At 37.6% G+C, this 22,895-nt stretch overlaps 1 protein-coding gene across 15 annotated transcripts in view; it reads right to left on the bottom strand.

The window, feature by feature from the left end:
* HDAC9 (histone deacetylase 9) overlaps nucleotides 1-22,895 on the bottom strand; it is a 466,231-nt gene that overhangs the window by 192,966 nt on the left and 250,370 nt on the right. For 11 of the 15 annotated variants that reach the window (XM_030470551.1, XM_030470022.1, XM_030470415.1 and 8 more), the window contains 6 exons: nucleotides 16,312-16,440; nucleotides 13,333-13,448; nucleotides 7,553-7,675; nucleotides 5,609-5,656; nucleotides 4,959-5,169; nucleotides 4,341-4,558 (listed from right to left, as the gene is read on the bottom strand). In XM_030470551.1, the coding sequence (XP_030326411.1) occupies nucleotides 4,341-4,558; nucleotides 4,959-5,169; nucleotides 5,609-5,656; nucleotides 7,553-7,675; nucleotides 13,333-13,448; nucleotides 16,312-16,440 (845 nt within the window). The remainder of the gene's footprint in view (nucleotides 1-4,340; nucleotides 4,559-4,958; nucleotides 5,170-5,608; nucleotides 5,657-7,552; nucleotides 7,676-13,332; nucleotides 13,449-16,311; nucleotides 16,441-22,895) is intronic. The other 4 variants (XM_030470101.1, XM_030470177.1, XM_030470252.1 and 1 more) reach the window with 1 other exon arrangement.

The following is a 22,895-nucleotide window of genomic DNA, read 5'->3' as shown; positions in this document are numbered from 1 at the left end:
CAGATATTGGTCAATTATGATCACCATCCAAATCCCTAACAAAGTTTTACTTCCTAGATATTTTTTACCTCCCAGTCACTGGTTCCCTACACAAAGGTGCTTTAAACCAACTTACATCCTGAAATGAAAACTGTAATTCAGGTACTCCTTATGTAACCTCTAACATTATCCATACTACTCCCATACTTTAGTGCACCTTACCAACTGCCCCATTATTTTAACCTTTACTACTCCAATACAGAGGAGGAATTTACCATAAAAAAACAAACTGTCAAAATGCTATGAATACATTATTTTAAGAACATATGTAGGGTTCCTTCACTGAGCAAATAAAATCTTGGTCGAGTGAAGACAGTGCTAGTTTAGCTTCAGCGGAGGCAGGCCTTTATTCATCGTATGTGACAAAAGATGACCTTTAAAGACAGAGGGCTTTGCTCACTTACTCTTCAAATTATGATGTCTGAGATTTTCTTGAATACAGACGTATGCTAGGGACTTTGCACTTACATTATTTACACCAAAATCACCCTTTTTTCTGCAAGTGGCAGGGTCAAAGGTTTCTAGATACAAAGATGTACAAATAACATCAAGATTTTAAGGTTTTTATTGTAGTAGTGGTCTTTTGGTACCTGATTGCAATAATTTCAACTGGGGGGTTCAGACTTCGGACTCCTTTTATTGAGTAGAATGAAGATCTGCAATGGTGATGGCCTTATAAGGAAATAAGCTGTCATTTGGACAGAAGTATATTAAAGCTGACAACGGCAAAGCCGATCTTCCCTAAGACAAGCGGAGTTCAGGTTACTTCACATTCATTAATATTTTTTCCCCAGAAAGCTGGAATGAGGGCTTCCACCTACTTTTGGATGGGATGTGAAGATTTGCAGAATGTTTTCAGAAGGTCAGCGTACTAGATCCCACAGGTATAAATGCCAGACTTCACTGGAGACGTATACCGTTTCCCACATCAAAAGCCTGGCATCTGACAGCTGACCAGAAATAATCCATAGGGGATCTTCTCTTTGTTATTAAGGACAGCAGCACACCTCTTGGCAATGATTTGTTTCTTTTCAGAATGGAAATGATCCAGGGGAATTCTTTACCTCTGACCTATGTTAGATTTTGCTTGTTATCACCCTCACAGCAGCACTGGCTTGCTTCTGAAATGTATTATTTTCTTAAAGAAAAGAAATGGCTTTTGAATACAAGAGAAATGCAAGATCAATGGGGTGGAGAGAAAGTTGGTCTCTCCCTCTTTTTGTTGTTACAGAAAGATACACCTATATGTCCGCCCAAATGATCTGACCAAGAACAGTTTTCAGGGAGTGCTGGCGCATGCCATATCATCTTAGTTCAGGGCAAACATTCAAACACTGGGTTCAGCTGAACTATATTAAAGTCTTAATTACTCAAAGTCCTAAACATAAGGAAAAAAAGAAAGAGAAATTGAAAAGAAAAAGAAGATACTAACTTATTCTAAGCTCTTGATCAACTGGCATTTGATAGTCTTGTCAGCTTAAAATGGCTGTGGTATTTCACACAAAAAACTTTTAATAGAATGTTTGAGTATCTCATATTAAAAAAACCCCACCTGTATTTTTCATGATTGAAAAGGAGGGAATTACACCTCTGTGCAGATTTCATTATCTGCACAGCCTAAGAACAGAAGAGTAGGAGACAGACTAACAGAAAATACAAGTGTATGTATTTACTTGATACATGCCCAAACTTGACCTGAGAAATGAGAAGACACTGGGTTGCTTTGTTACATGGTCTAGAATATCTACTGTTCTATGGTTCAAGTAACTGCTTTGCAGGGTTAAGTTTGATTGTAAAGCCATGCAAATTATATAATGAATAAATAACTTCAACTGTGAATAGAGGCAAGTTTTAAGATCGAACAAGGTATATTCCACCATGCTATAGGAGTTCAAAAACCTTATGTAGGCACAGGTGTTCAATCTGAACCTTTAAGTTAAAGAGTTAAAGGATATACCTTTAAATTCAGTACTTAAAAGCTACTCCATGATTTCATCTTTTCTCACTCACTTTGTCTATGGGCTACCCTTAAATTCCAGTTTTTAAAAATCAGGTTTCTTTTTTAAACATTATTACATGCCCCCATTATTACAAGCCTCCTGCTTTCTGTATACTTGCAGAGGACAGAGATACACAATTAGAGCACTGTCATTTTTCAGTGCTGCTCATCAGAACGGTTCTTCTGAGAAAGGTGCTGTGGAAGAACCTAGATGCTGCAAATTGTAAAGTCTGATAAACCACCCTCATCCTCTGATAACCCACTGCTTCTGTGGCTGCAGCATGATCCTATTCCTCCTTAGGTGTTTGCTGCTTCAATGATTTACTGTGCTCCTGGTGAAGGCTAGCTGCTCTGAGAGTAGGGATAAAGGAGACTGAGAAGCTATTAAGGATAAATTTAAATTTCTACTATCTGCATATGTGTATAGCCTACACTGTAGAGAATAAAAATTTGTTCACTAAGTTTTACAAGAAGGAATTGTTTTATCTCTTTATCACAAATAACCATGTGAGACTGAAAGCATACATATTTGAAGTATGAGAAGGAGTTCTTAACATATATTCTTAACATATATTTTCATTGTACTTTAACTCAGGAAAAAAAAAAGTTATTGAAACAAGCATTATCCCAAACCAACTGCAGCGTTTTTACTTCCTCATCCAGCCTAGCTCTTGTGAGGTGCAATGCATTTCCTAGTCCTATGTGACTAGGAATACGTTTATGCAATACAAGTTTAATTTTCATATTCAGGGCAAATGTACTTATATGGCCCAGCAAATATCCCAAATGCTTTAGCAGAATTTGTGTCAAAAAGCACATTATCTCGCAAAAAAAATGTCAGTGGGGTTTTTTGCTTTGTGAGGAATGCATGAACTGATTGGTTTGTAGCAAATACCCACAAACAGCACAAAGACTGGGCTTTACTAGTAAAAATTCTTTTCTCTTCAGACAATTGAGGGCAGGTGAAATATTTTCAAAACCTGAGGCTATGAGATATACATATGCCATCTTGATTAAACATATGGAATGCATACTCAAAGAAAAGCCAACTGGAGTCCTAGTTGAGTAATCAAAACACCCAAGCTGAGAGGGGTTAACATGCTAGGATCAGCTCTGAACTTTGAAGTTTTCTGGTCTTCATTTTTCCTAATTAAGACAAGATTTAATAACCAAACCACTGTACAAACTATGTACTTAAACTCTAGGTTTGTTTCTAATTTTGTTGGGAATTCTTACTAGATTCCAAAGAATCAGTACCCCCTGGGAAGTTCACCCAGTAAGGTGGATTGATTTTTTTTTAACTTCTTTTTTCTTAGGTACTAGGGCTGAACACTGCTTTTAATCTTTTCTTCTTTGCCATTGCCTCTTATATACAGTAATTAAGTAACCCTCAAATAAAAGAAGACAACTGAAGATGAATGATTAATATCTCTGAATTACTAGTGGAGCTCCAGCAAATAACTTTTGGAAAGCTATGTAGTAAGTGCAGAAAAACATTCTCTAGATGAAAACATTTAATTACTTGTGTATCTTCATTTTAGAGCAGGGAACAGCATCACATTTGTTGTAGAAGCATTAGCTGCTGATAAATCTATTTAGATTCTGCTGCTCTTTGTTTATTAATGCATGGTCCCTTTTTTCCTTCTCCCTCCCCACCCAGAATAAGGTGTTACCCTGCAGGGAAAGAGGGGCGCAATTTAACTCTGTATCTGATGTTAGCAATAGCACATTCTTCTCTTTCTCCTTATATAGGAATTTTATAGCACCATACAGATAACAAACTTTCACATTACTAATTGACTTACAGAGAAAATGTTGGTTTGATAAAAGACGATAAAAAAAGATAAATTTAATCAGCTGGTTGAGTTTAGATGAGTTATATAGTTACTGCACATAATAGTCCACAATGAGCAAGCTTAAAATACAATTCAAAGGCAGTTGAAAGGAATAATTGCTGAAGCTCAAAAGTGCACATAAAAAGGTTGGATAGAAATTTAGTAATCTTTAAGGCATCATTTACCATCCAACAGGAAACCCCCTGTAATTTAAACCTATAAGATGCTCTGAACACTATTTCATTGAATTGTATTCTTGCTGATGTCAAGAATGAAAATTACCTTTGTAGCATATTTCAGAAGTTGAAAATGAAGATCTACACAAATGCATACACCAATTGTTCATAAACAAGATAATCGTGCAAGAACCTGTCTACTGTCCACGACCACATGGCACCAATACCTAAACTCCCTTATTAGTCTTCGACCTTTACATTCACTGGAAATTCCTTACTTTGGGGACTCACCTTATTCATGTGGATCTGCTGCTGGTACTGTTTCTGCTTCTCCAAAAATTGTTGATGTTGCTGCTGGATAACTAGCTGGGCCAAAGTACTCTGAGGAAGAGGGGCTGACTGGGTTCGATTCAGTGGCCTGTGACGAGGCAGTTTGTGGGCAGCTCGTATGCCAGGCGAGACTCTCTCCTTTGCTGCTAAAGGAGACTGTGGATGAAGAGGAACCGCTCCTGCAAAACAGGGACATTTCACTCCAGTGTGAAAAACAACACAGTTCTAATAGGAGAGAGCATTCAGCGAGAAGAAGGGTGTATATTGCAGAACTTAGCATCAGCACTGATGCAGTGGGATGTGTACCACGTGCCTCACCATGCTGGGAAGTTCAGCAGCTGCAAAAGAATGTGATGAAGTAATCATTTTCTTTTTTCTGTGATCACTGAATTCTTTCAGGCTAACAGACTGGAGCAGAATCACTATGGGGGAAAGCAAAGATGTTGGCCTTTTTTCTCCCACCTTTCCACTTTTCCCAATGGTTAGGATGTACAGTATCTGTATTATTACATTTAATGTGAATACAAATGTCATCAAAAACATCTTAGATTATTATTGTGTTGAAGCCTTGATCATTACCAGTCACAAGAAGTTTTTGCTGTCTCATTTGTTCTTTCAGTAACAGATGCTGCAAGAGAGCCTGGTGGCTGCTATTTGGCTTTCCCTCCAAAGCAACGTGAGGATGAGTTGAGGATGGAGGCATGTTCCCCCCATACTGTCCAGCCAAGGCCAGTCCTTGTCTGAGCGACTGGGTCTCCCCCTTCTGCTTTTCTTTGAATGATGATGAAGCCTGTCAAAGAACAACAGCACTGGTAACTGCTTTTCATAGACCTCGTCATGTTTATCTCTGCTTGATTAGATGGTCTTATGTCATACTTTGTGAATACGTACAGAGGAAAAGGTTAACATCCCTATCTTACACTGTGACTGTGAGATGAAAAGGGAGGAAGAACATGCCAGTTAAATGCAACACTATGAGAAACTGGGTAATGAAACACTTGGAAAAAATCAGTAGTGAAAGCCAAAGCATAATGAACTACTAGTTAGAACATTATTAATGAAAAGACAGGACCTATCCTTAAAATTCCGAAGACCTTCCCACAGCCTCCTGCACAGGAAAATAGGGGATCAGAGGAAATAGTTTCCATTGAGTTTGGATGAGGCAAAGCTTGTTTTTTCACATAACTTTCCATCAGACAGCAAGCCAATCAGCAAAACAAAATAATTACCTGTAGTAGTGGGAAGCTATTACTTTTCCTGGAGCACTCCCTGACTCCCTGAAGGACAGCACAAATGTAAGTTTTACCCTTTGCAAAGTAAATTTGTAGAGTTAAACTCTCATCTACAGAACCATCAAGAGCTGTTGCATGTGTGTGGCATTTTAAAGTGCCCTTATAAATTGCACAGTTATTGGATTTAAAGCTTTTGGAAGTTTTGGCCCTTCAGCATTGCAAATGTACTTTATATTTCTTTGTCTGGTTTAAAAAAAAAAAAAAAAAAAAAATCTTAAAAAAGCAGCTAAAGCAGAATAACAATTTTTACAGCAAGAATAATAACCTAACAGAAATAAGCATGTTGTGGCTTGCAGATAACCACCTATGGTATGTTATGGTAAAACCAGTATCTCTGACAATCTAAATTCCACAAATTCTAATAAGGCAAACCAAGCTTTTCACTAATATTTTTTGGGTGTATGCTTACTTCACACTCTGCTATCACCCTTCCCTGAAAAACAAACACCAAAGAAAACTTTACATTCAATTTGCAACTGCTTATTCTGGTAAGAGAAATAAACATTACTTGCATAAATCAACTCCTTTGTTTTTTCTAATGCCAAAAGTAATATTTGGTGCTAGCTGGCCACATCAAAAGCTCATAGGATTTGAGTGAGCAAATTAAACATATTTTCATTTCCATTTTAATGTCATAAAATTACTTTGAAGCTAGTTATATTTTTTGTGAAATAGCTAAGAAATTTTTGATGATATCGTCTGGAAAAGTAAGCACTACTTTTCATGGTCAGTTCAGTTTTTCCATCCCTTAAAAACAATAATTTGCTTATAAATATCTCATGAAAGGCTTCTAGAGAACTGATTTAAAGTTTACGCAACTTTCTTTGCAAAGTTCTATATCTGATGTTAAAATGTTGGACTGCAGCTATATATTATTGTTGAGAACAGTAAATGTACTGAAAAAGCCATAAAATAACATGAAACTTTAACTTGAAACTACATTCAGCTCTGAAGTAGCACTTGCTAAAAACCATAGTGGATAGCATAGATTTATTATTTTTTTTTTACACCATAGAAAGCTGTACTTACAGCCCTTGTATTTTTATAGAAGTTACCAATTTACTTTCTAAGAAATTTAAATGGCTAAAATTTCTTCTGAATTTATACTCTGTTGCATAGAACAACCATATAACTTCTACTAGTACTTTAACATTTTGCTGGAAATCAGAAAATGGAAGTTTTGACCAGAGGCAAAATTTTCACATATTCTACTGAGCCTCAGATTTCACATACAGTTTACTGTAACTTGGTCTAGATCTAAAGATCCTTATCCATCAGCATGGATTTCCATACATACCATGTCTGTTTTCATACATATCACAAATTGCTGCAGACTGAACAAAGCGCATATGAATATAACTTATTATTTAAAATATTAAGTGTTGTTCACATATCACTGATTTTATTCATCTGATTGATAGCAGACCACTCAAATAACTAACCTTGGTGCAGGAATATTAGATTCTTCCCCTACTATGCTCCAGCCCAGATTACGTTGCTACTGGAATATCATAAAAAGTTACAGGTGCTGTACTCTACCAGGTAGGGGTGATCATATAATTTGAACTTTTATACTAAACGATCTCCTCATATACTTCTCACCATGTCTGAAATCTGTTATCTGATTTGCAGCTGTAAATCCAATGCATGTGGCACATACTTAGATAAGATCGTCACTGGCACTTATTTGTGATTAAGAATGATTACTGCTTTCAAATTGTGCCCTTAAATGTTCAGATATTGCACAATGCAAAGAAAAGTTTGGTTCCTACTGTGAATTGCTTACGTTCCAAAATGCTAAAATAGAAAAAAATAAGAGCAGTCAGAAAGCAGGTTTTATGGAAGCAAAAATAGACACAAGACTTGAGACTGGTCACTTACACTGATTTGAGGTTGCACTGCTGGAAGTCCCAAGGTAATGTTGGGCAGAGAAGGGGATGTGTACAAACTCAGCAAGTTCACCGATTCATCCTGTATCAAAAGCCGTTGCTGTGAAACCAGATGCTGGAATAAAGGGGAAAAACAACTGAAGTATCATCTCCAAGTTTTTTTTATCTTGGTTACTTCATCGTTGTTATCCTGCTACATTGAAAGCTAGTTATGTATCATGCATTGGTTTGCATCTCAGTGGGGTGCCAGATAAGGAGAAGTACTGTCCCTTTGAAAAGACTGTTGAAATTTCTTTTCTTAAGAAAAAAACTGATACAGTCATGGATTATTCCTTGGTTAGTAAATCAAATTTCCATGCAACAAATGAAATCTTGAGGATTCCTAGACCTTCTATTCTCATCAATGTCTCACCAGCTAAACAGCAGTTCTTCTCATCACCTGCATTTTCGCTACTAGAAACTCAGTGGGATTTTAGCCAACGAATTAATGAGCATATCAAGCAAAATGAAAGGTGTCACAAATGTGCATGTATTACACCTTTACTTTACTGTGGTCATTATAAATTTTGTTGTAAGGTATGAAATGTTTCTACCTAATCCGTGTATTTTCTTACCCAGACTACGATATGGGGAAATTTCAGGCACAATACTTACTTACATCCATTGACATGGGAATTTGGGGTAGAAAGTGAGGCAGATTGCTACATCTGCCATTTAAAAAATGTACTGTCTCCTCCTCTCTCTATGTATACATACAAAACCAGTGTCCTATCATTCTCCGATGGTGGGATACCCCTCATACCCTTCCTAATTCCCTCCAAGTTAAAATCTTTAACACTTCTTTTGAAGCCTTGTGATATAATTTTCAAGGACATGGAATTGCTGATGTATTTTTAATTACTGTCAAGTAAAACCAGACATTCTACAGAGATCACCCTCTGTCTTTCCATTCTATATTCATTGGGAAGAAACATAAAAAGTTACATTACCACAACAGGAATCTTTTTGAAGCCTTTGCCTTTCTGCTTGAACAGTCATGTTTTTCAACATGTGGTCTAGTATAGTTGCTTGAATTACATTTTCTGTTTAACTCTTGCTTCCCTCCCAGAACTTTAACACAATAAGAGCTACAAAGGTCTTATTAGACTTAGGAACTCTGGCATGATATGGTCCCCAAGGGAACAACATCCTTGAAAAAGAATACCCTGTGTAACAGTATGACACAGTGACTGCTTTCTTCCCAAACAAAAAGCATATGGGACTCCAATAATAGACCACCTCCAAGAGGGATACTGCACACTCGGGCTTTGACTAAAGTAAATATAATAACTTGTCAAGCATGTTGTGGGGAGCTGTAGATTTTCCCCTGGACAAACCTGGAATATCAATTAACTCTGTAAAATACTCTGTGCTAATACAATGCAACTTCAGACCATCAATGAAAAGTGGTTAAGCACAAAAACACAGGATGTTATTCCAAAACATAACCTTCCTCATACAGTTTGTTTGGAGATACGACCTATCACTGAGACAATAACAGTAGAAGTCTATTTCTGTAATTTTCTTTTGGTACCTAGGGAATGTCAACAGATAGCACACGAAACAAAGCAGCTTCACTTGTATATTACATTAGTTCCTGGCTAACAGTATCTTGCCTTGATAACATCCACCTTTGACCATGAATAAAACCACGCCAAGGCTATGGAGATATTATTGAGGGAGACCACAAAGACTTAACTGCAAAAGGACACTGCAGCAGCTCTTATGTCTCCTAGAACATAATCAAATTTGTAGCAACTGCAGCATCTACACAAAGCCACTTCAAAATGCATGTTTCCTTTTTGGTTTTCAGTATGTCACTATTACCTTCTAAGATCTGAATTAACAAACACAACAGTGACAGGGTGTATAGCAGGAAAACACATTCCCACATTAAGGTCAGGCACAATTGTTGCATCAGGCAGAATCATGGGAGTTTAATGTTGAAAACAGGAGTTTATTAGTAAAAACATTTCATCCAATTTCTAATATTGCCAATAATCAGTCATTTTCATTTTGGTAACTATTTAAAAGAAAAATATTTTCAGGTAATATTAGCCTAAGCATAAGTTAAACTTCATCTCTCAAAATAAGCTTAGTAGCCCATCTGTATAAATCAGGGTCCTGCATACGCTAAGGCAGAACCCCATGACCCCAGCAGCAGCTTCTCTTTTTACACAGTTGGGAATACCTTGAAATGGTGGCAAAAGGTGGAGTGGCCAGCAGTGTCCTTTGGCAGCACAATGGCTAAACTATGGTCCTCATCCTACATGCAGACTTGATTGTTTGGACTGGCACCTAAATCACCCCAAAGAGCAACTTGCGCTACTTGCTCCTCTATATGCTCACTCACTGCGTACATGGATCCTGCTTCCTGACCCTTAAAATAGCCTGTCAACACATAAAAATAGAGTACAATAACTGAATATAGTAGTGCATGATGATGATCGAGTAACCATGATCAGTGATTGTACCTCTGTTGTGCTATACCGGGACCTTCTGAGAAGCAGGAACACCTGTTTCAGGTGTGCATGTTTTATATGCACATTTATACATTAGGAGGGAAAGAGGAAATGTCTTTCATACTTCTCAATTATGGAGCTACAGTAAGGTTGTCATAACTTTGAATGTTTACAATTACTTACACTCTTAATTCTTAAGGCTTTTGGAGTGTTTTGGGGTTTTTTTTTTTTTTTTGTAATTAATGAGACTCTTCACATACACTTGAAGCAAACCTCAGCTGCTCAGAAACCTACAAATTTTTTCCACCGGCCACTTGCAAAGAGCACCTCAAGGAGCTGAGTATTAGAAACATAGTGCTGTGGGGTTGCACAAATCAAGTATGTGTTTATCTGCCATGCATGTCATTTTTATCTCCTGTATAATCAGGTGATATTCTAGGAAATGCTGCTCTCCAAAGCACAACTGGAAAGAAGAAAATTATCTGAAGCCCACTTACACCAACTGGAAACCTTCCATTGCTTTCAATGGCTTTTGACCAGGCCATGAGTGCCTAAAATTAATCATTTCACATGACTAAGGCAGGTTGTCCCTCTGAACTCCAGGGACGTGCTGTGCGGGGGCTCAATCCTGCTAGCATTTCTCATGCATGTAAGATTTAGCCCCAGCACAGCAGGTGACCTCAAAGTGTATGGCATGCTACAAGAGACAAATAGCTACTGCGGTGAACCTTGATGATACTGGAGACAACTGGGCCTAATAAAAACAGCATTTTATTTATAAGGTGCAATTAAAATCTGAAGCTTAACTTTCAAGTTTCATATAATGAGACCAGTGTTTTAACAAATGGCAGTGAAAGTACCATTAAGGGAACTGTGATAGTAAAAGATTATCTGCAAAAATGCAGCATTTGCAGCGCACCTTTGTTCATTCAAAAAAATGTAATTGTCTGCCCACCAGACTGTCTGCTTTGGAGGGTAAACCACTTAAAAGTCTCACTATTCAAATGGATATGGCAAAAATACTTTAAAAATCTGTTTCATTACTGATAATGCTCTAATTTTGTCCATGCGCTAGAGTGTAATCATTTCTGGTATTGACTCATGTTTTACTGGTAAATGGCCCTCTGTCATAGCAACCTGTTTTCCCCCAGCAAAAAGTGTTTTATTTGGTGCCATGCAAACCACAGCTATCCACCCACTCAGATATGAACACAACACTTACTGCAAATGTCACAACAACAATTATGAAACAACAGCAAAGTGAGTCATGTGGGATTACAGCAAACCAAGTGATATTTTGGGTGATTTTGGAACACATCCTATTATTAGATACTTTGTGTATCTGATGAAAAATTGATTAGATATATAGTCTTTGAGAGCTGGCAGCTAATGCTAAACTAGAAAAGAGATATGTAGGAGTTTGGCTCTTTTAAACTACCAAAGAAAATCCCACTGAAGTCAAAATGCACTGAAGCTGAGATTTATGGAAAAATGTTTGAGCCCACAGCATGACAGTATTAAGAGTCAAGTAACCAGAGAGGTAAAGAAATCCCCCACTGGATCCAGAAATAGAACTCTAGTTTCAGCTTCTTAGCTCACTTCCAGCAAGCTAAGTGACCAACTCCAGCATGTAGAGCTCAACTTCTAAAGGAAATTTTTAGGCTCATTTGAGTATCTGTGATTGCATGGTGGGACTATAACTTCTGATGTCTGGCACAGTAATGGCAAATTATATGCAATGTGGTGTTCTATTAATAAACAGAATATAATGCTGATGGTTGTTACTACAACCTTTCCAAAGCTCCCCAAACAGAGATTGCCAGCCTAACCAGATCGTATGCATTTCTGATGGTGGGGGAAGCTGTCCAGAAACTGTAATATGCAAACTAACAGGCACTGTACATGAGTCTGAGATGTTATTCCCTTTGCATTTTGTAGTATCCTCAAGTCAATAAAAGATCCAGTTGGACAAGATTTCCTGTTTAATAAAGCACTAACACCCACATATTGCAAACTTCTATCTAAAACATTCCCAATACTAAAATATACCATTTAACTCCATTGAACTAGGATCCTATCTAATTCAAATGATGGATCTTACTCTGCCTCATTTAAATTTCTTTGCCATCACATACAGGGGGCTATGAGGCAAGACCACATGTTAGCCATCAATGCAACTTTTTTTTCTTTTTGGTTACGGGCCAGAGAGAGGCTACTAATCAGTGTGCAGAGGTCACCCACCTGCCCCCTGGATCATAGTTCACACACACAATTAATTCATTATGGGGAAAAGTCACTGCTGGAGGTTGAACTGCCCGTTCCAGGTTTTTTTGAGGTGAATGTCCTGCCACTGACCTGGAGAAATAGCTCCATTAGCTAAAACTCTGTTATATCACATTTTCTTATGCAATTTTACTAACACACACTGTATAAACCAACAATTACTAGAAAACTTTGCCACCAAAGCAGGAATTACTGTAAGTATATGAATATGGAATATTGTGGAATTTGATTCTCTCTTAGTTGTGTTAGTTTATTGTCCCTTTACAATATTGCCATGGAAAGCATTGACTTAGGCATGCCATCTATGCTAAATGAGGTTTATCACAACTGATTTACCACCTGCATTCCTGTTGTGATGGGCACATATGTATGAGACAGAATAAGGAGTAGTTCAGATTCCTCCCATGTACAATCTTGCTTCACAAAAACAAGTATCCAAGACTCCTGGCATGTCAGTACTGGCCCTGGTAAGGATACTGAGGTACAGTAAAATAAAAGGCAGATGTGAAAAAGGATTTAGTCACCTAACTCCGATACTGTAATCAAACGAATCTACTTCAGAAGCCATCTGAACCTGGGATCACCTTAATTCATATGTGTAAGGGTCACCAATGCCTAAATCACCCTTTTGCACGTGAAAGTTCATCATCAATGTTCAACACTGTGCACCTCTCCAGGTTATCCCAAAAGGTAATGTTCTGCAACCGATGCTTCCAAGTTCCTTCCACAGCTCACTCTCCCTCTTTCAGTAGCATTGATGCTGCCTTTGTTTGCAATTTTCTTACTGAAGAGTATCCTGAACATGCATCTCATTTATGAAGATGTATCTTGTATACAACATCATCTGATGTCAGCCTGCAGTGTCTTGGTATCCCTGATAATTACAACTTCTGCAATTACTCTGCTTGTGAGCATGATCAAATCGAAGTTTCAAATCTCTCCAGTCTAGAAACCTGAGAAATTATCTATACCAACTAAAAAGTCTTACCTCAGCTTGAATGTTAGATGGCAAAACTGAGTTTTCATTTTCTGCTATACTGCTGGTCGGACCATTGCTTGGGGAACTGGGACCTGATCCAGGGGAGCTGCTACTGACTGAGGATTCTGAAAAACAGATTAAGCATACCTGAATTTCACACTAGGAAAGGAACACTTGATCTTGATTAATTGTATGCTTTTAATGGCACGGGCTTGGGGTTTTTTTCTGTTGAAAAGAATCTATAGGTTATGCTATTTCCTTACATTAAAGATTTCTAATCCATCTTCCATTTCTTTTTGTTTTTCTTTTACAGAGCTAAGAGGGAAAGATCCTCTTGGTCTTTCCCGTTCTGATCTGTCTGCTTCATAAAGGAAGAATTTAGTATTTATTTTTCCCACAAAGATGGTATGGTACTCACTATAAGGTAGAGAAACAGGCATAGAACTTGTAATGAGTAAAAAGAACAGAAAGTATTTTCCTTTTAATTGCAAAGAATCCTGCCTCTGTAAGAGATCAAAATGACAGAGATAGCAGGCTTGCAAAGGTCATGATAACATGTCGTCAATTCGTGAGGCCTACTGCCAAGCCCTTTCTTTTTAGAAAGGGGATGAGGCCGTTGTTGACTAATCATTACATACACAAGTAATAATGGCAAAATATATACCACTTTCACTAGATCTTTGGCACAAATATGAAGGAATAGTTACAGCATATAAAAATCTTGAAATAGCATTTGAAAGGCTGTATGTTATCTTGATTTAAAATTTCCTGAGTTCTGTCTAAGATAAAGAGGGAGAGGATGATCTCGTTGTATGCTGTTGTATGGAGTTATTGTAATCCTACTCTATTATATTTATCAATTAAATTTATATAATGGAAACAGTTAACAAGGTTAAAGATGGAAGAGTGCAGCATTAGTAGAAGTAAGTCTATTTCAATGGAACAGCTTTCAAATTAAAGAACTCAAGAAGTTCAAATAATTAGTACCTAAATGTGGCAGTAAATATTCTACAGCCACTTCTTTGCTTCTTCACTCTTTCTGACTTAGTTTACACGCAAGAATATATCCCCACTGTGTCTGAAATTACCAGGAGATTTCCTAGCTGTTTCTTGGACCTGTTACTCTTTCCTACTAGGGCTGACTTTGATTTACTGAACTGAATTCATACGCAGCTATACTAATTGTCAGGTAAAACTCTTGCATCATATTATCACTAGTTTTCATAGTAGAAACACAAACATCTTTTCTTCTAAGCTTTTTAAAAACTACAATAGCACTTTCTGTATAATTAGGCATCTAAATAAGGGCTATTTTCAGCTAAAAGAATTAAAAACAGAAAGGAGGAAAAGGCTTCAACCAGAAATGTTTGCTCAGGGAAATTTTGATTATGAAAGGTGCAAAATGTCATTTAGCTGGTATCAATAAAGATAACAGCAATCTTTAAGGCTCCGAATTACTGCCAGAGCTAGAAGAGGACACATTTATTTTCAGGATTCTGCTCTTTCAATGGCTGCAGAAAAAGCCTCCTGGGATAAGTGTTTCATTTTATACTTTGGGAGTGTACAAAATATGTAGAAATCAGCTAAAATTAAGGAAGTTGGGATCAAGAATCTTATGAGAGTTTCAGCAAATGGAAATAATAAATTAGCTGTAAAAAATTCTAATCTGGAAATAATTTATAGGGAAATGACCTTATTTAGTTGCTTTCACACTTACATTCACATCCATGTCAGAGTTTTACACATGACGTACTGTAGAAAGTTGTCATGAGAATTGCATGTATGGGGACAATGACATGAATTTGTTCATGCCATGTTATATTTACATCTTGGTGTGACATAATTCTGATATGCCAAGTGAATTCAGATACATGTCTGACAGACTAGTAGCAGTTGGTTGCATAAACTTATGGCCTGATCGTAACATCACTTGAACAAGCCATGAAGCTACCAAAGATGCAGAGTCAAAGCAAGAAATGTCAGAATGAAACCAAACACTGTAAATTCTCTTTTCCTTCAAATCAACAAATACGTCCTTGGCAGCATACTAATCCTAAGGACTAAAAATGAGAGGACTATAGCTGTTTAGGAAATTGGGTGCAATTCTGCAGAATATATGTGGCAAAATTTACCACTACGCAATATCAAACATGCAAGAGAAAACCTTAGCATCCATGGTTCACCCACCCTGTCACTTTTGAAGTTCAAGGGCAGGAAAAAAACTGAAAATGAATACTACTTGATGACAAATTTTTACTTTGCTTTTTTTCCCCTTTTAATGCCACCCATATGCATAATTCTGTATCCTTACATGCTAAAAGTTCCCTTTGAATTACTAAGAATACTTACTATCTGTTATGATGAACAATATGTCATTGAATATTTAAATATTTAAATATTTAATATGTCATTAAATATTTAAATTAAATCTTTCAACTCTTTCTTCCCAAAAAACAGCTTTTGTGAGCCCTTCTTATATTGAAACCAACTAAACTTGACATTTTTCAAACAAGAGAAACTAGAGGAATAGGCCCAAATACAGGATTCCAAAATGTCCTCAATTAACTAATAGCAGACAGGTATTTTTGTGCCTGCTATTAGCACCTGCAGTTTCCATGGGAGATGGAAAGTTGAAGATGCAAGACCCAAATGTCATCCGTGTACAGAAGACGCAAGTTAAGGGAAGAGACTATTCTTTTTTTCTCGTTTGATGTCCCTTGCTACCAACAATCTACTGTTTATTTGTTCTTGTACTTGCTATTGTAAAGTACTGTTTTCCAAGCTGGTTTGAAAGTATGCCTTTCAAATTGACAATACTTTTTAGTAAATGGTAGAAAGCTGTAGATTACAAGTTATTCATTTATAACCATTATTTTTTTCAGCAGAAAAAGAAGACATAACCTTTTGTTTAGCAGTTTCAATTCCAAAATACCACTACTGTTCCATGAGCACTTGCAGCTAACACAGAATTTCTCCATTCTTAATTACCTGTCACCTCAAAGAGTCGTTTCTTGAATGAACTGACATTTCCATCCTTCCTCCTGAGTAAAGGACTGCTTCTTCTTTCTGTCACCTTTTGTTTTAACCTTGAACGTATCTTCAAATTGGGCTCTGAAGCTGGAAATGAAGAGAATAAATGATTACAAATCAATTTACTGCTTTGTGTCAGACACCACTGACATTCCCTCATCTGATTTTACTGCCCATCCTCCCAAGCCACCCTGCTGCTCCTCATACAACTCCATTTTAGACTGGAGGCTAGGAAAGAGAAGAAGAGAGCTAAAAAGCTTCGGATCCCAGTATTCTCATCCCATTTCAACTTTGAAGTTACCCATTAATTATTGCTAATATCATAAGTATTAACTAGAGAGGAATGCAACTTTTATTCTACATCATTTTTATCTCTCATGTAGGTGAAAACTTGGATAGAAATACAGCTTGGAACTTGGAACCTTATAATTGGATTATGGTCTGGTGACAGAAATAGAGAGAAGCCTCCACTGCAGCCTCTTCATTTCTCTTAGAAATATAAATTACAACAAGCCTTGCTGGCAGAACATTTCTTGGTCAGCAATTTTAGGCCCAGAACTTCAATGTTTTCTGAGTAACACACCAAGCAACTAGATTTATGACAGTGTCCTAAGTACATTTACACAGAAAAATATACACTCTGAAAATGAAGAAGCAGGACTGGTTCCCAGAAAACCTAGGATTATATTTAATGCACCTTGGGCAAGTTCCACCTTTGTTTCCTAAATGTACAAGGTCTTTTCACATGAAGGCCAGAGATGAAGCTCTGCTGTGCTTTTTATTTTGTGATATTTTTAGCATGATCAAATGTTTCATGTACTCATTTATCTGTTCTTCTAAGTAAACCCTCTATCAAACAGACTGGTAAGAGCTAGTGAAAGATAATTGTGGAATAGAAATTGTTTATATTTCCCTTTCTGGAACTGAGGCTTGGCTAAGCAATATCTCAAAATAGATGTGGAAACTGGGACCAGTTCTCTCATGCACAGACATAAACCCAGTCCCCAAGAAGGAGCCACAGTTAGCAGAAAAACAAAATAAATGAAATCTTCATTCATTTCAGCATTTTATTCTTTGTCACTTTGGGGCAGGTATTCAACTGTACACTTCCAAATCTGGTCCCTGCCCAAAATGTAATATTGCACATCTTTTTCCTGCTGTCCCACTTGTTCCCGCAGGGATGAAAATGTTAGAAATGCTCACTCAAGAGCAAAGGGACTGCACCTCTGCCAGAGTGCTGCTGTAACCTATGGTACCTGCAGTCTTGCACCAGGCTTTGTCACGTACCACATCACTCTTGGCAAGTGCTCCCTTCCAAGTGCCTTGTGTACATTTCAGGCCAAGATACATAGGCTAGCACAACACTATATATCTTTAATAATAAAAATATTAACAAGAAATTTATTTTTTATCACTTACTAACATTGTTAAGACCAATGGTTCTAGTGATAGAGTATAGAAGACTTGGTTGCTGTCTGAGATACCATTTGCTATGAAATTGAAAATATAAAATATAACAATGGGCTAAGATTACACTACATGCTTTCACCACAGGTCTCACCAGGTACAATGATATTTGGAAGAAAAGGTGTACTCATTGCTTTTGCACTTACTGTTATTTTGATTTATACTATTCCATACTCTTAAAATTTAGGAGAGTATTTCTGTATCTATGACAGACTACTGTGATAAAATCGTCTGCAACACTCACTCGAGAAATGCTCCAGTTCTATATGAATGCTTCATGCTCAGGTCACAGGGATTGCCTTTCTATTTTTACCACATTCCCATCATATTCTGCATCTGAATCAATCATATAAGCAGAGAAAGCAGACTTTGATGTAAATGTCTGAATTTATGAGCCATCTGAGAAGGAAATAATCGATTTTAAAATGAAAAAGGCATGGAGAAGAGTTTTTAAACTATAAAATAAACCTCCCGATAAAAACCAAAGCCAACATTTGAAGAGTGTTTGCTTCAAATACTGGTTTTCTTGAATGTGTCCCATGAGACATGGGACAGAGCTCCTGACATGGTACCAGATAGGAATCGATGGCTAGCAGTAAGAATTCAGATTTCAGTGCACTAAAAATATAAATCTAGCCAATTTGAGGATATCTGCTCCAATGGACAAAATGCAGAAGTGGAAAGTGGTTTCTTCACACCTGTCTGTGGCTGAGGTATGTGACTGATGAGGTCACTGCACCACCCTGCCTGACTGAAGCTGAAGCAGAATTATCGTTGACTGCAACAGGTATGGATCACAGCACCAATCCTATGTGCTTCAGGGCACTCCTACATGAAGGCAGTAATAACACATCTATGATTGTCAAGTCTCTTCTGATAGTTAAAAAGGCAAAATTAAATATTTTCATCTTTAAGGATAGAGCTGTGGATTAAAATTGCAACTGCATATCCACACACAGACTGCCCCAAAGAACATATATGAGATTATTTAGAAATTATTTTAATCCTTTAAACTCTTAAATGCAAACAAGTGAGCAAAAAGTGAAAATAAATGTTTCAAACTTTTTTTTTTTAATTTAATTAAGTCGTTCCCGTAGCATTTGCAAGGCACTTGGAAAGACTTAAGAATTATTATAATTCATCTGCCTTATGTTTCAAATGTGCATTTGGTTCAGTACTTTATCTAGTGTTTCTTAGAAGTGGTCTATAAGGGGATAATGCTCAAAATAACTGTTTTGCATTAGCCACCCCTGTACGTATTTCTGCTCCACGCTATTAGCACCTTTGCTTAACTTAATTAACCCACTGCCAAGGCTGACTATCAACCAAAGGCATATTCCATGTGGAAAAGAAGTGTCACATGAAGAGCCAGTGCCAAGTAACTTCTGAAGCTAAAGCTTTATTCACCAGCTTGCTGAAGAGTAGCCTTCTCATGCAGATGTAAACCCCTAAGAGTTATCCTTTTTTTTTGCTCCATTAATACCACAAAATCACTGAAAAGACCTTCATGTAGTCTATCACTCTATGTGGTGACTCAACCATAAACCAAGACACTGACTCAGCAAGATAATTAACACACATGGCTATATTTCTGTACACCAAGCAACCCACTGGGGTCCAGGATTCAACACTAGATTAATTCTACCCTGTACAGTATACATCCTGTATCTCCCCTTCCTGAGCAAAGGAAAGAGTGCCTCTCTGAAGTGCTGGAGGTGCTGAATGAGGTGGGGTTTGCTAGGTTAGATGCCTGCAAGTATAGTGGGCTGAATCATCTGACTATGGAGCAAGAATGCCAGAGACAAGAGAAAAACAAGAGCACGTGGCCAGGAGTGTGGCAGATAAGTTAAACAGGACTGCATGTTCTCATGGCACCAGGCTGGTAGGGTGGGCCATTCATCTAAAATCCTGCTATGAGTCAGTATACATCTGATATTGGTCTAATTGGTCACTATTAGCTCTGCCTCCTTGTTCCACAACTCCTTGCACTTCTACTACATTTAGCACTTTGGAAAAAGTAATAATCAGTTCCCACTTGCAAAAAGGGAAAATATACTATTTGAGAGTGCTTTGTTGCAAAGAAAACAAAAAGACACAGCTATTTTTTCTGAAGGCCATCAAAGCCCATGCCATCGATCTTACTGGGAATCAGTTGAACCCATTTGAATGATTCACTTGAGTGGATTTCAGGAAAAACTAGCCTGAAAATTACTTTGTTTATGTAAGTGCAGTATAATTTGGAATAATGAGATGTTGCAGTAATATGACTTATTTAGTCTTACTGCTATTACCTGGCTTATTCTTTTTTCAGTGCTGGCAATAATAAACTGGTATTACCCTTTAAATGACTGTAAGTGGGAAACAGGTATGAAAGATACAAGAAAGTACTAGTTTAAACGACAACAGAAGATATCACAGGTAACCCAAGGATTGGTTACCTGTGATATCCTTGGCGTGATTTGCAATTATCTCTACAGAACTGAGAATTTTGGTTCTAGGTGAAGAAGAAAGACAGCATTTCAATGATTTTTCTCACCTTTTATGGCAGCTTCATATAAGACGAAAGAAGTACCTGTACTATTAAAAATGGAAAATATACAGGCTTCTATATAGGTACACATTAATTTCATCACAACAACCATCATTGCTCAGATGAAAGAAAACTATTCTCCCTGAGAAACATGATACTGAAACACAAATATTAGAGACAGAAAAATGATTTGGTGAAGTCATTATGTCCTATACTCCACTTTGCTTAATATTAGCAATTTGCAGATACTAACATTAAAGAATATAGCCTGGGGGCAGATTGCTCGCAAATGAGCTTAGGGGTTTTTTTGACAGGGTTTTGCTTCACTGTTTCTTTTTATTAAGCACACAGAGATATTTAAGAAGGGCTAAAAATTCTTTCTGTGCATGGGGAGAGGACATACATATGAAGGGAATGTAAAAGATAATAATGCACTACTTTTTGATGGTTCCTGGAACACAGTACTACTTTTGTGTCAGATGAGCGTGTGCCAACTTCAAATCAGCATTTAATGAACCCAGGCAGGAAATGGGGGATGGGACAGGGTGCACAGCGAGCAGGTCTTCATCTTGAGCCTAAAGCCATATATAGGAAACCTGAAAGAAAGTGAGCTTTTGTCCAGACTTTGAAAAGCTCTAAACTGAAAGCATTTCCTTTTCCTCACTGGCAGGCTGGCTTAGAAAAGCTGTGGGGCAGTCGAGGTAAATGATGCTAAATTCGGCTACAAAGATTTCAACAACAGCATGAGCAACAGTGGCAAAACTCAGATCGTACTTGAGATAGATAAATTGTTCCCTAATGCCCAGGCACCAGTTGTTATCACTAAGATAATTTTGAAACAATAACTTGGACTTCTTTAACGTAAATAAATCAACAGAAACAATCAGGAAACAAAGACTTCATGAACTAGAAGTAAATCTTCACTGTAATTTTCTATTTCTTTAGTTGTAATTTTTTTTTTTAAGCCATGAAGAGTCACATATTACACTGATTTGATTATATTCTATGCTATACTCCATGCAGGAGTAATTAATTGGTTTTTTTCCACGTTATATCTAACAAGTATCAATAAACGAATGCATAGTCAAGGAATCCTTCTTTTTTCACACCACATAGTTTGTTATTTTTAATACTATTGTAACTAGAGACCCATGCACAGATAAGCATTATGTGCTTTACAACACAAAACCAAGACAGTCCATGCCAAAGATGATAGCTTAAAGTCTAAGTTATAGGACAAAGAGATGATGTATGGGTACAGACCATCAGAGGTACAAGAGAAAATAATGAGATGGTACTGGTTAGCACAATGGTGGTATTGCCAGCACACCAGTGGCTTATCCTTTGTCGAGTTTCTTTCTAGTACTGTGGCAACTGGGAATTTTCAAGAAGATGCTGAATGTGGATAATGAGAAAACTTTGAGATCCCTGTCGTGATTTCACTTGAAGCAGGAGGAGCACAATGGGTGAAAACATACTGTGAGGCAACTCTCATTTCATTGGGTCTATTGCACAGAACAAGTTCCTGGTCCATGCTGTGGGTTCCCAGTCACTGTGGTGATATGCATAAATAACAAAGCAGCCTGTTGCCTATGCCATGCCAGGACCTGGAGATCAAGAAGTCAAACCTCACATTATACTGCATCAATGAAAACAGCCAAAAGAGGCATATCTAAGGTTCCTCGGTAGCTAGTCTGAGGGGGATGGACTAGGGAGAAACTTCCCAGTTTTGGCCTCATTGATGTAGGCCGAATGAACAGCACAAGATTCCCTTAGGTAGCACCAGAAAGGATGAGAAGATAATTTGGGCTTCCTCACCAAAACTATGAATGCAACTAAAGATAGGTAGTAAGCTAGACAGGCAGAGAACACAGGTCACGGAACAAATCTGCTTCCAGCTTCCTCAGCGTTTTGTGGAGAGCTGTGAAAGAGTTTGTCCTGAGAGACCTGATGGTCTCAGCCTTTCCTCTACTGCACATGGTTCTTGCAGACATGTAAATAGTCTCTGCTCTGCATGGAGTTTCTGACTTCTGCTCTGGCTTCCTGTAGGCAGCCACAGGCTGCTTTAGCCATCTTCACATAGCTGAATATATTAGGCATGGGCCAGATTAGTAGTGGTTTCTGTTTTCATGCATGAGTGACTGACATCTGCTGCACAAGACCACATCCCAGTACAAAACAATACTGGACAATGAACATGTGGACATCCTCGCCACTGACTGACAGACTGGAAGATACCAGCGTATAGTAAAATTCTGTAGGTTCAATGATTTCTAAACTCTGGTGATTTAAAATGCCATTTGTGAAAGAGTTTTAAATTAGATTCATGAGACTGAAAGCTATTTATACATGCTCTCTAAAGCTCTTCCAAGAACTACATGGACCCGACCACTGGGTGGTCCCAACAAGGTGGGAGCACCAGATAAAGCAATGCAGGATGGAGACACTTTGTTTTTCTGGCTTGCATCACCTAATGTGTTTTCAGCATACACTGAAACTGTTTCCTGTACAACCATTCGCTTTAAGGGGAGTGCTGGTCATATGT

The sequence above is a fragment of the Strigops habroptila genome, chromosome 1, assembly GCF_004027225.2.
Source record: "Strigops habroptila isolate Jane chromosome 1, bStrHab1.2.pri, whole genome shotgun sequence".
NCBI lineage: Eukaryota > Metazoa > Chordata > Aves > Psittaciformes > Psittacidae > Strigops > Strigops habroptila.
The sequence above is the reverse complement of the archived record's forward strand: the minus strand, read 5'-3'. Positions and strand labels throughout refer to the sequence as shown.